The sequence below is a fragment of the Ahaetulla prasina genome, chromosome 2 (assembly GCF_028640845.1).
Source record: "Ahaetulla prasina isolate Xishuangbanna chromosome 2, ASM2864084v1, whole genome shotgun sequence".
NCBI lineage: Eukaryota > Metazoa > Chordata > Lepidosauria > Squamata > Colubridae > Ahaetulla > Ahaetulla prasina.
In genome coordinates this window covers 174,437,614-174,453,404 of record NC_080540.1, presented here as the reverse complement: position 1 = coordinate 174,453,404, position 15,791 = coordinate 174,437,614, and the positions used below count along the sequence as shown (strand labels likewise).

Genomic DNA, 15,791 nt, shown 5'->3' with positions numbered 1-15,791 from the left:
CAAGATCATTAATAGAAGTGAGAAGCCAACATATAAAATGGAGACCAGCTTGGGAGGAGACCTGGTGCTTTTAGTCCAAGGGTATCAAACTCAAGGCCCGGGGACCAGATCCAGCCCATGGGGGTGCTTATATCAGGTCCGTGGGGCCGTTCTGGAAGCTGAGGGACTGACCCGTGGTGCCTCTGCCAGACTCCCGAGCTCCATTTCTGGTTGCGACAGCCCCTGCAACCCTCTGCCAGTGAAAACAGGAAGGTCGGGAAGGTCGCTGGCAGAGTGCTCAGGCTGTCACAGGTGCCCCTGACATGAGTGATATTGAGCAGGCCATGCCCGCTCTGGTCACACCCACCCTGGCCCCCCCGAGATCCTCGAGCTGGAGCTTGCAAAGTAAGCTTTTGTTCCTCAACCTTAACAGTGTTGGAAAGATGCTGACGGTAGTGGTTGACAGAAATAGGATCAAAGTGGTGATATTGTTTACATGAACAAAGGTTAGGTTTGTCTAGAGCTGTCACAGTGACGTGATGCTGGCTGGGGAATTCTGGGAGTTGAAGTCCACACATCTTAACAGTTCCCTTAAAGTTCTCTAAATGGTTCTCTCTGTCTTTAATTAAAGAGTCAGCTAATTGATGGTAACTGCCTGGTTCACACGTTGTGCTAAATGATCTTGTGATTTGCTGGTTTTGGTTTAGCATGGTGCGTGGACTCAGATGCAATAAAGGGAAGATTCTGTGTTTACTACCACCCAGACTGCCATGTCCGCATCAAGGCCTTCTTTGAGATGCCAAGGTTTAAGGGCCGCACAGAACGATCCAATCTTAAGGCACACAAGATTTCCTTCCAAAGCTTTGAGTAGGGTCCTTAAAAACTGTCCAAATTGTCATTATTTTTTTTATAGAAAAGGCTACGTAGAGGGGGAAATATGACTTAGATTTCATTTATAGCATCAATTAAAAGGAAAGATTTAGCTCAGGGCTACCTTACACCCTTCTTATTTATTCTAGTTTTGCCTTGTAGGGAGGTAAATGTTTTTCCCAGGTGTAGTATAAATCTTGGATATACCCTCCTTCCCTAAACTGTGACCTCCAGATTATTTCATATCACTGTGATGGTTGGGAATTATGGGAAATGACCACATTGATGAAGGGTATCAGTGGACTGATGGAGAGATCAGGGTCTTAAAAGCTCGCTTATTAAAACCTAGAGTTGGTCTAGTAAGAGTATTGTCCTAGTGCAGAAGAGTGCACAATATCCTGAAAGCTGTAGTGACCTAGGCTTACTGAGTCATTACAAGACACAATTAGTCCCAAATAAACCTATTTTATTGTAACAGCTGAGAATTACATTCATTCCCAGCTGAGTCCCAATTAATTGCAAAACAAGTCCTTCGGAAGAAGTCCTTTGGGATAATTACTAACCTTTATCTTCTTTGACACCCTGCCAAAGGCCTTACTTGGCAAAGCCCCATGAACTTCAGAAATGAACAAGATGGACTGGAAACAGAGTTAGCAACATTGCTTTCCTGCAAAAGGCCCCAAGTGCCTTTGTTTGTCCTTTAAGCCTTATGGGAGAGGCCAATCATCTCCTGGCCTTACTCCTGAGTCGTCCCTTTTGCTTTAGCTGCTCTTGCCTTGTGGCGGTTCTGTACATGCATGCACTAGGAACAGGCTTCTCCTGTTCCTCTGCCTCTGTCCGACTTTGGGGGCTCCGGAGTCCATGCATCACCTTCAGATGCCCTGGCCCCATCTCTCCTCTGACGCAGAGCCCTCGTCCAGGCCTTCCCCAGACTCCAGGACCGGCCCATGTCCCTTCCCATCATCCTCACTGTCCAGGTCTGCAGGTTGCTGGTGGACCACAACAAAAGCATTCCCAGTCCTTCTCAGCATTTCTAATTGCAGCTTTGAGAGTTGGTTGTCAAGATCTTCTGCTAGTGAAACTGCTGTGTTGGGGTTCCTCAGTTTATTGACATTGATCTGTTTCATCATAGCTTTGTTTCCCTGCGTATGTCTCTGGCTTGATGTGAAAGCTTAATTTGGAGATGATGAGTCTATAGTCAGTCCAACAGTCAGCAATCGGCATAGCCTTGGTCACCCTTACATCCTGTCTTTCTTCTGCACAATGATATAATCAATAAGATGCCAGTGCTTGGAGCGTGGGTGCATCTAGAATGTCTTTTTGCGAGTGGGCAGGCCAAAGATGGTATTGATGATGATCAGATCGTGAGCCGCACATGTCTTCAGTAGTAATAGGCTATTGCTGTTGCATTTGCAGATTCCATTTTTTCCCAATGACGGCATCCCAGGCAGATCAGATTCTACTCTCACATTGAAATTGCCAAGTAGAATCAGCCTGCTGATGCACTTCACAGATGAAAGTAGGGCATTGAGATCTTCATAAAACTTGTCCTTTACTTCATCCGGATTCGTCATTGTGGATGCATAGGCACTGATCAGTGTGGCTTGTTTTCCACTCAGTAGTGGAAGAAGACGACCATTAGACCTGTGCTGCCTGTGTGCAGGTCTGTAGCTACAGCTCCCAGTGTATCCACATCTGCTGCTTTGTCACTCGCCCATCGCCACAGGACTTTGAATGATCACTCTTTCTTCCCAGATTCCATCTTGCTCCAATAGCAGGACAAGAGTTGAGACAGTTGGAGATGGGCTGGGTGTAGTGGTTGACCAGGGCTTCTTTCGTGTCTTGCCATGCTCTTAGCGTACCATATCGCTTATGGAGACTGCCTTCATGACCATTGTCTTATTCTAGTAGGTTTCATTTGCTCAATCTGCCGGAATCTGTCTTCACATGCTTGGGATAAACAAGTCCCTATCTCACTGAAGGTCAATGACCCAATGGCTACTCTCAACCTGGTTTGGTCAGCCTGTTGAAGTTGTTGCCCGGGGTGTGGCCGCTGCACATGCTACAGCTACTAGGAGCCACATGTGAGTCCTGAGTGACAGGTGGGGACCAAAGATGGACAAGCTGCCCTAAAAGGACATGACATGCACCTACACCAAAGGTGTTACCCCCTCCCTGAACACCCCATACACCCCTATATAATAAACCAATAGTTATAAACTTCTTGAAGGAAAATTGATGCCAGGTCAGTTAAATGAAGTTTAATCTATAATTGGAAATCCAGCTCTTGTATCCACCAAGAGGCGTTCCCTGAGCCTCCAAATAGGTATTGTTGGGGAAGTATACTCAGGTTAGCAGTCATAACTTATGAAAGGGGTGAGGTTGCAAAAACACTTGATCCATTTAATGACATTCATGTACTTTTGGGTATTCATACAACCTACTGAACTTTAATCACATGGACTGGGTTCACATAATACACTATGCTAAAAGATGGCTGGCAAGTTTCTGGTTCAGTGAACTGCACAAATAAAGCCAGCATTTGATTGGACAAGAACGGTTCGGCTGTCACATTAGTAACAGCATTATAAGTTTCCATCTCCTTCCTAAAAATTGCCCAAGAAAGTGATTTCCAGACTTTTTCCTTCATTACCCAAAACCATATATCAGAAAGTCTTTAAAGATCAATCCTAAGTCCCTTCCTTCAGCACCACTGTAACTTCAGTAATTGAATAAATGGTTATAACTCGTACTACCTTTATTGCAAAAACACAATCTTTGAGTGGTCTTTATGTCACTTCAACAAATTACCATTGGTAAATTCATTGGTTTTTGTCTTAATAGGAATACTTTGGGAGATTTTCAAGTATTTTTTTAGTACGCATGGCAATCTTTAAATCAATTTAAATACCCTTGTTGTGACAGGTTTGTTTGTTGTCACCAAAGAAAAACCACTTTTTCTCAACTATGGGTGATTTACCCAAATTTTGCAATGACTGGTCTCTTTCCTTTCCCCCCGCCACCCAGTGTCCTTAGACATGAATAGCATGTGGCTACCATCCTCACTCCACTATACTTATTTCTGAACTACTCCAATGTTGGAAGCAGCTGCATCTTCTTCTAATATTGCCTGACTCTGAGATGTCAAAAGGAGTGTCAGAGGGATATGTTAGAGGCTCCCCCCCCCAATCTCTGCTAGCCAAGTTGCAGTGCAAACCCTCCCCAAATGGTAGAGAGTACCAGACTCAGAAAAGTGAGGTAGGATAATGTACTAGCAACATCTACAATATTGAAATATATAGAGCTCCTGGAAACCTTGTATTTTAAAGCAGAGAAAAGTGTAGATGGCGGGGGGCGGGGAGAGAGAGAAACCAGGATAAACTAATTTATCAAGTATTTTAAATCTGACATTGTGCCGTCTGATCTACAAGATGCAACAGGAACTGTTGCCATCCGGGTATTATTTTTATTGCTTTTCTATTTACTAAGCTTCATGCAAATAATGTAAGAATTAACTAGCAGTCAGATAAATGATTCCTGCCCACTTCCTCTTACGTTGGTTTTCCGCTTGTAGTTATTTACAGGGAAGTATTTCCCTTGACACAGCAGCCAAGGCATATTGAAAAGGCTTTTTATACTGTCATCTTGGTATTCCTGGGTTTCTTTCTGGTCCAACTAAGGACCAGTCCAACATATAACCTTAGCATGTTAACCCTCCATCGGCCTGCCTGTGGTATGCTCCAAAACCATTGGACTACAACTCCTATCATCCCCCCATCACTATAACCGCATTTATATGTGGAAGCCAAAATAGTTCAAAACCACTTTTCATTGACCAAAATTGCTCCTGCTTCACTGGAAAACAATAGGGTTTATTTTGAACCATCTGCCCTGACCCAACAGAGTTCTTACATTCAGCAGTACTACTTCCAAATAATTCCTCCTTTTGGCCACAGCTTGGGCTTGAACGTGACAAAAAACCAGCAGAAAGTGGCTTCAAACCTACCAGTTTGTCATTAGGTGTCTCTCTTAATATTTTCTGGAAGAAGGGGATTGTGATTACCAGACCAGGTTTCTCCAGCTCTCAGCAGCTTAGCAGTTGCACCTAAAATCTATCCGCACAAGCTAGTTTTGCAAGCAGAGTTGAGAAGGGATTGGCATTAGCAGACAGGAGATTTGACTGCTACTTATCAGTCATCCCCCCAGTTCAATACACAAACATGGAAAAGGAATGACAATCCCTGAGTGCCGCATGTCAATTAAAACCTGTTCCCCTCAGAGGTGACAGCACAGCAGGTCATAGAAACCTTCAGGGTGTCACCAAGAGACACAAGGAGCAGCCTGTTAGGTGACAAAGAGGGCAGACCAGGAATGAGGCACAGATGAAAAAAACAGATCAACATGAGAGGAGATTTGTCTTTTTCTCCCCAATGGAGACTGAAATCCTGCACACAAAGCTGACTTTCAGTATCCACCTTCAAGTCTATCATGCTGCTTAGGATCTTAATTTGTTCCTGTAAAGGTTGACTCAGCCTTCCATCCTTCTGAGGTGGGTAAAATGACCCAAATTGTTGGGGGCAATGTGCTGACTCTGTAAACCGCTTAGAGAAGGGTGTAAAAGCACGGTGAAGCAGTATGTAAGTCTAAGTGCTATTGCTATTTTCAAGGAGGTAGTCCTTATGGCACTAATGTTGAGAAACTCCTGTTATTTTCTAATATCCCGCCTCCCTTTTGCAAAGGAACTTTCTGCCCGTTTGCAAAGGAAGAATGACTAATAGTACTGAGCATGGATATCCTCCATTTAATGCATCTCAAAACTATTTGATTGGTTCTACTAACTAGATAAAAGTCGTACATACATGCTTTTCTTCTGCGGACACTGATCTCAGAAAGCGTGTTTTTGATCATGGGACCTTCTTTACTGGGTGGGCAGTCCTTGGGTGGAGCACATGATCCTGCTGGAGAGACAGCCATGTGGTATTTTCATTTTCAGCAGGTAATCAATGGCTTCCCATTTCCTACCTGGGTGACTTAAAAGAACTGCCCATTAAGGATCCCTAGAAAAGCAACCAGACTCACTGTCCCAAGGTGCTTTTTCAACCAGATTCATCAACCAACCATAACCCCTCACTGGCAACAGAATAATTTTCTAGAAAGCAGAAGACTCAACCGAGCACTTGAGAAATAGCAGCATAAATATTTGGTTTGTGTAGACTGCAAGAGCACCCACCTCATCTTTTCCAAATTCAGTTGCTCCCTCCCCCTCCTCCAATACAGAGAAGTTTGTCATCCACTGTGTACAAATAAAGAAAATTGAAGAAGAAAATACAATAAGAGAGATAAAAGAGCGTGCAGGAGGTCAACTCTGCCTATATTTTTATTTCAGGCACCAAATACCACTTTTAGACCAGCCATCCGTGGAGTCTCCAGGATCCATCTTCTAAAGCAGCAGACAACTCCCCTCCCCACTTTTCAAAGATGCCTCTTTGAAGCGTCAGAGAGCAAAAAATGGGGGGGCAGGAATGTCAGCGTATCTCCTGTCCCTCAGGAATTTGGGACTCAGCATGAAGACGCAAGAGGAGCTGAGCACATGGCTTCTTTACATCTGACTGTAAAGAAACACTTGTTCAGACCAAGGCTTGGACAGTAAAATGGCCACAATAGGTAGATTATAACTACATATGTAGTGAGGAAGACACCACACCTGGAAAAGGTAAGATTACCAGAAATACTTCCTTCCTTGGCTTTTTGTTTTGTTTTGTTTTGTTAGTTTTAAACTTTCAAGCCAGTCCATCAACAGTCCAGGACCCAGGAGAGGCTCCCCGGTTTGAACCAGCCCTTAGAATGGGAGTCAAAGTCTATTTTTGCCCCCGGAGAGCTTGGCACACCTCCATGTTAGCTGCAGCCTTCATCGCATCGTTTTCTATCCAGAGTCCATTTGGTTCCCAGTTTCTTTTCCTCTCAGCATTACCCTAAGGACAGACCTGCTCAGGGGGAAGTCCTGACACTGACCGGTGAGCGGTGCCCCCTCTCCCTCTGCTGCTAGGCACAGGGAGAATCGAAAAGGCAGCAGCAAGAGGGACCAAGGCCAACGAAGCACAGCCATGAGAGCAGCTAGACCGGATAGCTGGACCAACCCATTGGCAATGGTGGAAGAAGTGATGCCTGCCGGGTGGTCAAGAGCCACATGTGAACAAAGAGGTGGGTGGGAAGAGAAAGCGAGGCTATTGCACTGAGTGAAAAAGGGGACAGCATCTTACAGACAAGGGGGTGGGGGTGGGGGTGGGGACTTTTCTTTGGAGGAAGGCAGAATGATTTCAATGGCTGCAGGTTTAGGACCTGCTTTGCTGAAAAGTTTTCCCTCAGGGAATGTGGCTGAAAGAGCAAAAATACAAGTGGTGTCCTATCAACTCCTCTTCTCCTTGCCCCCAGATCACACGATTCCCCCACAGCCTCCAGGGTCAGGGAAACCAGCAGGCCCTACAGTGGCATTTTCCTTCTATTGAGGCAGCTACGCTCTCTCTCCACACCCCTAAAGCCAACGTCCGTTCTCCTCCCATTCTCCCCGCCCCCCCGCCTCCCCCCCGCAGGCAAACTCTACCCCTCCAATCCAAAGGGGGGAGGGCTCTCTTGAGGACCAGTTCAATTATTTCTTTTAATAATGAAAAACGGCAGATGAAGGGGAAGCCCAGCATGCCCCAGTTTGTGAGTGTTTCAGCTCCTTGTGGAAGAGATCCTGTCCCTCTCTTGCACCTGTCTGTTTCTCAGCGCACCAGAGGGGAGAGTCTTCTGCGGAGAGCCAAAAGTGGGGAGCAAAGGGGGCAGCTGAAGGAGCCTTGATCAGCAGCAGTGGAGGAGGGGAGGGGTCCCAAGTGTTATCATCCTTCCTGCCAAAACATGCACCGAAGGGGTGTCAGGTGAGCGCAAGAGCTGGAACCAGGTATCAACTCTTGTCAGAACCACTGTCTCTGTGCAGGGCACCTTTCTTCATGCTTTCCAAGTATTCCTGTTGCGAAACGGCCAACACCGAGGCCAGGATCTCATCGTCATCCCAGTCGCTCAGACCTGGCCAAAGACAGGCAAAGGGGCAAAACAGTCAACGAGGGGAGAGCAGAATGAGGGAATCCTGTCTATCAAAATAAGCTTGGCTCTGCCTCTACCAGCACAGCCAATGCTCAAGGATGGGAACTGTACTTCTTCCAAACCTGTTTTGTACTGCCACATCTCCTGTTTTTTTGACTCCTCTTGGCCACCATCCTTTCACACAGTTTAATTCTCCTGCCGCAAATCCGTTTCCACCACCAGCCCATGTAATGCTCTGAGCAGGGCTGCAGAGACTTTTCACGTGAACCACTAGCAGCTTTCCCAGATTCATTTTTCTACAGAGCCCACAGCCCCTGCGCTACTGAATTTGGGTGAGATTCCCACCCTTCCCATTTTTTAATCGGCTAAATTCTAAAACAAGTGTGATGCACTAATGGTAATTACAGCACCCTTGTTTTGACTATATTCTTCTTTTCCTATACCAAAAAGAAAACAGACAGACAAAATGATCACCATCACACTGTGGATAAATAAATTTTAAGATTTGGTTGCTCCGGAAATCTGCGTGGCCGCAGCTACTAGATGACGCCATCTTGTGTAAAAGCCAGCTGTTTTGTATAAAACCTGGAGAAGGGCAGTTTAAACCTTTACATTCAGTCCACAAGATTAAGGATCAAAGGTTGGGAGCATTTTAACATGTGAGATTCTGTAGAGTGAAACTAAAGAGACAGACTATAACACTGGCATGGCTTTCAGCGCCAGAAGGTGTTGCTTTTTAAAGGTATGAAAGCTGAAAACCGGCTAATCCAAGATTCCAGTCATTCTGCAGGGCAAAATGAGGGCACCTACCGAATGCTGTAGGCGACATCTGTTGCATTATTGCCCGGCACTCCAGGGCTGGATACAACGACACTAAGGGAGGGGTTACTCGCCCGCCGCCTGCAGACAGCTGGCTGCTTGTACCTGTGAGAGGTGGAAACTACAAATGAAAACTTTGCATTGCAGGGTTCAGAACTGAGTGCCCTACTGCAGATGGTTATCTGAAGACTTGGAAGTTTACATAAGTATAATTTTCTTTAAAGGAATGCCAACAATTGTTTTCTCCTGAAAAGTAACACCTGCAAGATCTACATTCCTTGGAAATGCAAAATGACTGTCACAACTTTACAAGGCAGAAACTAGCATAGATAAAAGGATTAATGAGACAACATAGGATTCCTGAGAATTTCAACTTTCATTAAAAAACAAAAAAAGAGTAGCTACCAATCCTAATGCAATGCACAAGGGTTAAAAAAACTGGTGCGGATTCTGCTATGACACATAAATTATGACCCAAGTTCATCATCCATTTACTTATGTTAGTTATATGTACTTAAAAATTAGATATTTTGGCTGAAGAGGGTATTGTCTCCAACTTTTGTTCAAGTAGACTTTAACACATTATTATATTTTCATTAATATAGTTTCTCAAAGAGCTCAATTAAAAAGTGCCTGGCAATTTTCTGACTGTATGCAAAATCAGCTCTCTCATTTTCGCTCCTGCTCTAATCAGTTTACCTTCTATTCTGTTTTTCTCCAAACTGCATTGTCAGAATTTAAAACTGGTGGGAAGGATGCAGCTATGAAGGAAGAAAGCACAGTGCCCTTCCAGTCACCCTTTGCACCTTCAAAAGGAAGGTCCAGTCTCTGTAAGTTAAGGTATGTTATAGTTTGTTTAGTAGCATCTACAGTATGGTTTTAATACTATTGCACAAGTAACTTGGTTCCTGGATGAAAACCCAGGGCAACTATTTCCTATGTAGGCAGGAAATTGACAAGTTGCACAACCATCCCTGTCTTATGGCTGACAATTGAAAATACATGGAAGCCTTGTTCTCCCTCCTCCCCCCCAAAAATCTTGCAGGTGTTTTGTTATACTGAAGTGATGTGCTGGCACTTGTTTGACATGTGTCTCACGGAAAAGTCAACTTCCCAATTCATTTAGCAAGCTTTTCGTGTAAGGGTCTGAGTGCCTCATGCCAGAAACATTAAGTGTCCGAAAACTTATGGTATTAAGAATTTAGGGATATTGCATGACAATACTGCAGTCTTATAAAATGTAGTAATCCAGGGAGACCCCAGATTTTTTTGTAAGAGAATGTTATTTAACATTGGGAGGCCACAGGCCCTGTCTATGGATGCTGTAAGAATCACGCTGCCAGACACTGCCCTATAATGTCGCAAACATTACAAGCGAAGACATTATAGGGCAGTGTCTGGCAGCGTGATTCTTATAGCATTTATACCCCAATCCACAGAACTACCTTACAGCATTACACCCCAGTTATCTTACAGCGTTACACCCCAGTCCACAGAGCACTCACCTGGAGCACAGGGCGAGGGGGGTTTGGTAAGTGCTAGGGCTGCAGTGCTTCCAGGAGAAGGGGGTTTGGCAGCGTTCAGCTCATTGTGCAGGTCGGGGTGTTCTGGGGAAGAAGCTGAACTGCGCTGGCGTGGGGAACGACCACTCCATTCTTCCAAACCGCTCGCTGCGGCCGCCGTGGCAGAGCTGCAAGTAGCACTGGCTTTGCGGGGCTGAGGGAAGAAGAGCAAGGGGGCGCTTGTCAGGGGACTATGGCCTTTTTAAAAATTTCCGTTGCCAAAAAGGACTAGTTACTCATGCCCATGCCTGCAGTCCTGCAGGGACCCCAAAGTGTCCCGACAGCTCTTATTTGCCTCCTGTGCAAAGAGAAAAGAGAGCCAAACCTGTCTGGCCTGCTTTTCCTGGTCACGCAGCCACTGCAAATAAGACTCTCTGGCGACCTGTTCTTCAATGGCCTCATTGGTGGCTTCCCAGTCGGTCGCTCGCTTTTTATCCTCCAGCATCTGCTGCTCGATCCAGGACTCCTCTGAGGTCTTGATGGCATTCTTCATCAAGGACTGCTCTGCATACTACAAGGAGCAAAAGGAGATTTAGCAATCCCATCGCAGTCCCAACAACCCAAAGCCTTCCCCCCCCCCCTTAAAACAGAGAAGCTGCAAAATGTGAATATCCCTCCAAATACCAGCACTGGGGCAGAATGGGAAGCATTTCCCCGGTGGTTACCTAGGGAGAACAGACAACAGGCAGGTGCTCAGTTTCTCCCCGATACAGGGAAGGGATGGATTAAATCGCCATAAACAACATAGAAACAGCCTTGGAGAACGGTTGCTTTGCTAGATCTGGGAAGGAGACCAACGGTAGTCTCCTAGCAGCTGAGGGACCAGGCTGAAACAGTTTCTAAACCATGGTAGCTTGAAGATATGTGGACTTCAAATTTCCAGAATTCCCTGGCTGGCATGAAAAGAGGTGCTAGAGCTGCTTGGCCAGGTGGTTCCTTGTGAAGTGTATAGAGATATCAAGATGACGATGGTAGCAGGCCATGATTTGAACAGATTCTCTTGTCCCTATAGGATGTGGGACCTCCGACCTACGCACTACAGCGGTGTGTTTCTCAACCTTGATTACTTTAAGATGTGTGGACTAGCTGGTGCACGTATGAACGTGCTGGCTGCGAAATCCTGGGAGTTGAAGTCCACACATCTTAAAGTCATCAAGGCTGAAAAACACTGCACTACAGCTTAAAAAAAAGCTATCCATTTTAAAATCTATTTCTGAAGACAGAAAAAGTAGGGTCAAATTAATTTTTATCAAATGTGACAAAGCTCTATTGGAGCAACTGTTTTATTCTTTGGGAAAGAGGTGCATATGTTAAAGCTCCCCCAAATCTTGGGTGCAGTCCTCTCCCCAAGCATCCTTCACTCCAAATGTTGCCGTCAACATATATTTTTGAATGAGACCGAAAAGGAAAACAGTAACATAATGATTACAAGGAAAATAATTATAAGATAGTCATGGTTAAGTACTTGAATTAAGTTAAAATTCCATCAGAATTAGAGTTTTCCTAGGGTCCAGCTATTACTTAATCTTAGACATGTCCATTTTTGGAATGTAGCTCCAAAAGCCAAATGTAGACATTAGACCCGGGGTGGGCTGCTGCCCTTTTAACAACCGATTCACCCAGAATTGAAAATGTGAGTGCATGTGTGCTCTTGCTTCTCTCTCTCTCGTCTTCTGCAAAGCATTGAAAAACCAGCGATTATATAGCGTGATAGCGCCAGGTAGGTGGGCGGGGCCAGCCCTCGTCAGAACTACTGGTTCGCCCAAACCGGTGGCAGCAGCCCACCACTGCTTAGACCCTCCCCCCAATGCTGTGTGTCCATATTGGAAAGTTGTGCTCACAAAACACACTATGCAAGTTTCTCATAACCTTCCTGACTTATAAAATTCTCTTTGCTCCAATCATCCAAAGCCGGACTGTGGCCACGTTCCTGGCTATTATCCCAGATAATAGTGAAGCTAATAGTCCAGGTCATGAAGAACGAGAATGGAGCAGGACGTTGGCCACCAACTTTTTGCCCATCCTAAAAAACCTCCTCCCCCCCCAGATGTTGACCAGGAAAAACTCACCCCTGGCTTGAAGGAGGGCAGCCCTAGTCCCACCCCAATAGTAGCCTTGTTGGGGTTCACCACGGAGTTGTAATGTATGTTGCGGTGATAGCTCACCCGGATGGGTTCATCCTCATTCTGATGGATGCCATGGAAAGTATTGATGGGCTCTGGAAGGGAAAAAATGGCAGGACAGGATGGGTGACCTTGGTTCCTCTGAAGGACAGGCAGGGAAGTAACAACTCCACTTGCCCGGATGGAAGTTCAGAAGAATCAGGGATGCAACTGAAACAGGGGACAGGTGCCTATACCTGTGCCATACTGGTAAACCTCCACAGGTCGATTGTACATCTCTGCCATAGCCTGCATCTCAATATGGTTGCCATGACAGTTGTTTTTCCGCTTGCGGTTAATGTAAGTGGTGAAATCTTCTGTCACGTAATTGGAGAAGTAGTCGGCATTCTTCATCTGAAATGAGGGAGGGCCTCAAGGTGAGAGGGAAGCAGACAAGAGTCCCAGGTGGGCAAAAGAAGCAAGGGCAGGACAATAAGTTTCCAAAGGAGGGCTCTCAATATAAATCCTTGACGCTTTATCCAGTCAGTGGGGAAAAAGGGCTCCCTTGATCAAGGGGTGTCACTGGAGCTCAAGCAGTGGGAGTCATGTTTAAACAAGGCCACCTGTACAACTGAGTTAATCCAGAGACATGGGAACTATTTGGGGGGAGGGGGGGAAACAGCTTCTCCTCCAGCATACCCAAAGTAATTTTGCAGAATCGCTTCCCTTTCGATGAGATTGTACAAGGCCAATGCTGCCCCTATCGCTTGCAAGCCATTCACAGATGGCTGCCTGAACCTCAACCTTTAGAAGCAGCTGGTTAATGCTGAGATTTAGTCTTGACACCTTTTGATCTGTGTTAGCAAATTTGGGGGAGTGGGGGATGAGGGGGGGGGACAGGAATGCTTTGGGTTTGTTCTTAACAGTGAAATGCAGCTATGAGTTGCAGACGCAAATTAAAAAAAAGGGAGGCCTTTTTTTTTTTCCTCCTTCACTGGCTGGATAACTGATGACTGTAGTAGCAGATACAGAGCTTCAGGTTTCAGGGAAATTCCTGTGCAGGAAAGAGGCCCTTTTTCCAGAGACAGCTGCCCAGGAGTCTAACCTGATCTGCCCTGGTTCTTGCCAGGATGCCTGACAGCTGCAGTCCTGAATGTCAGACTCAGAGATGGCGGTGGAAATCTGCCCTCCACAGCACTCCCGCTCTCACTCACCAAGTAGTCCATGCAGTGCTTCCTGACCACTTCGTGCATGTCTTGGTCACCGTATACCTGGTCAGCTATGAAAAGAAAACAGGAGAGCAGTGTCAATGCAACATCACTCTTGGCTTCCCGAGAAAGGCCTAGAAAAACTTAGGTGCAGGCCTCAATCCCGTTTTTTTCCTTGCATCTAATGGGGAAGGCTATGTGACCCCTGGGAAGAAGATGAGAGGTGGAGCCACCCCATCGTCAGCGATGCCTGAAGACCAATTTCCCAGCCTTTCTTTTCATCTTTACTGTTACTAACCTTTTAAGCATTACTATTTAATAATTAATACCAACAGGTTTGCTCCTCACCCAGCCCTACTCCTTGCTTTTTTTTTCTTTTTCTTTTGGTGTCGTATCTTCCAGGCCACCAGTTTTCTGACTGTATATAAGCTACCCAAAGATCCTGAAGAATGATCAATAAGAGTAAAAAATTGAGGTCTTTTGGAATCTGCAGCCAAGAAGGCCCTCCAACTTCAGATCAGTTTCTTGTTATTTTTAACTGGGATGGAAATTCAGTTCCAGATTTTTTCTGAGCAAAGAAACAAGTTTTTAGTTTTTATTTCTTTTTTTCCCTCCTTTTAAAAAAATACAAGTTGTGTAGCAGTACAGCAAATCAAGGGAGGAAGAAATAAGAGATGCTATAAGAGACATTGGCTTCTCTCCTTCTCCTAAGCTGAAATGCAAAGCCAGCAATCATTATTTGGCTTCTACAATTCAATACTTTCTTGAAGACAAGTACTTCTAATCCCATGTCTCATTTTGAGAGATTTGGTTGATCAAATTCTACAACTTCCATCATGCTTCAAATCCTCTCATGGCAGATAAACATGGAATCAGGGGTTTGCCTTTATAGTATGTAATTTTATTCTACTAGTACCATCTGCAACACATCTTTGTTATATGTTTTGTTTAACCCACCATCAGTTAAAAACATTTGATCAGGGACATCCGTTAAACTTAAAAAGATTTCTTCTAGTACTAGTTTCCCCCTTTTGCCATAACTCTATCCTTCTACCTGCGGTTCAAAAATAAGTCAAACTAAACCTTTCGCTGAGTAATCTAGCAATCAAAACCTGTAAACTCTGGTTCCATTTTTCATCAACTAAAACCACAATGAGGGAATAAATGAAACTGTAATGAAACTGATAATAGGTGATGAAAAGGCAAGAAAAGCAAGACCAAGCAGCTTTCCCATCTTAAAATGGAAGTCTCTGCAGGTTAGATAGAGATAATTCCAGAGACAAGTGAGGAAAAAGCAAAGTTCAGGAGGATCACGCAAAATGAGAGGCAGGCAAAGGAATATTTCTGGAAAATAAATACGTTAGACAGCACCATAGCGTATCAAAGAAGCATTTACAGAAAAGTGTCAACACTTCTTCCTATTCTGATTTGTTTAAACAGTTTCTGCTTCCGTCTCCTGCTGCAACTGACATAACAGAATTTAACTAAATTATTGAATTAAGTTAATTCAATTAGTAGCACTAGATTTGGGAAAGTCGATCTCATTCAGACTGTTTTGGAAAAAAAGATTCCAAGTTCTGTTCTTATCGAAGCACAAATGCACGGTTCAAGTATTTTTTGTGAATCGGGAGCAGTCAAACCCAAAGAAAATGGGAAATGGGATCACAAACGAAGAGGAATTCCTTGAGAATCCAGTTAAACACAGCAAAATCAGTGTGAGGGATTTCTTTGTTGAGCTATATGTACTTTTGGATCATACCAGTGGTGAAATCCAATTTTTTTTTACTACTGGTTCTGTGGGCGTGGCTTCGTGGGCTTGGTGCATCTTTGTTGGCATGGAAGGGGGAGGATACTGCAAAATCTCCATTCCCACCTCACTCTGGGGCCAGCCAGAGGTGGTATTTGCTGTTCTCTGAACTACTGAAAATTTCCGCTACCGGTTCTCCAGAACCTGTCAGAACCTGCTGGATTTCACCCCTGGATCATACCCTACAATTGTTGGTGCAAATCGTGGCAATATGATCTTATTCTTCAATCAGTTGGGCTGAAGAGGTGAGAAGAGAGACCACTGGAGCCTTAAAATAAAAAATAATTTTATTTTTATAGTTTTGCAAAAGAAAAAAAGTTGGGCTTGAAAACTTCTATGTCTTGAAGCTCATTTCAGAGGG

General features: G+C 44.7%; 1 protein-coding gene across 3 annotated transcripts in view; it reads right to left on the bottom strand.

Moving 5' to 3' along the window:
* Window positions 1-6,208: 6,208 nt before the first annotated feature.
* OTUD5 (OTU deubiquitinase 5) overlaps window positions 6,209-15,791 on the bottom strand; it is a 62,446-nt gene continuing 52,863 nt past the window's right edge. For 2 of the 3 annotated variants that reach the window (XM_058171843.1, XM_058171844.1), the window contains exons 3-9: window positions 13,630-13,694; window positions 12,673-12,829; window positions 12,383-12,531; window positions 10,639-10,824; window positions 10,257-10,467; window positions 8,743-8,856; window positions 6,209-7,914 (exon numbers count right to left, since the gene is read on the bottom strand). In XM_058171843.1, the coding sequence (XP_058027826.1) occupies window positions 7,793-7,914; window positions 8,743-8,856; window positions 10,257-10,467; window positions 10,639-10,824; window positions 12,383-12,531; window positions 12,673-12,829; window positions 13,630-13,694 (1,004 nt within the window). In that variant the 3' untranslated portion in view covers window positions 6,209-7,792. The remainder of the gene's footprint in view (window positions 7,915-8,742; window positions 8,857-10,256; window positions 10,468-10,638; window positions 10,825-12,382; window positions 12,532-12,672; window positions 12,830-13,629; window positions 13,695-15,791) is intronic. The other variant, XM_058171845.1, reaches the window with a different exon arrangement.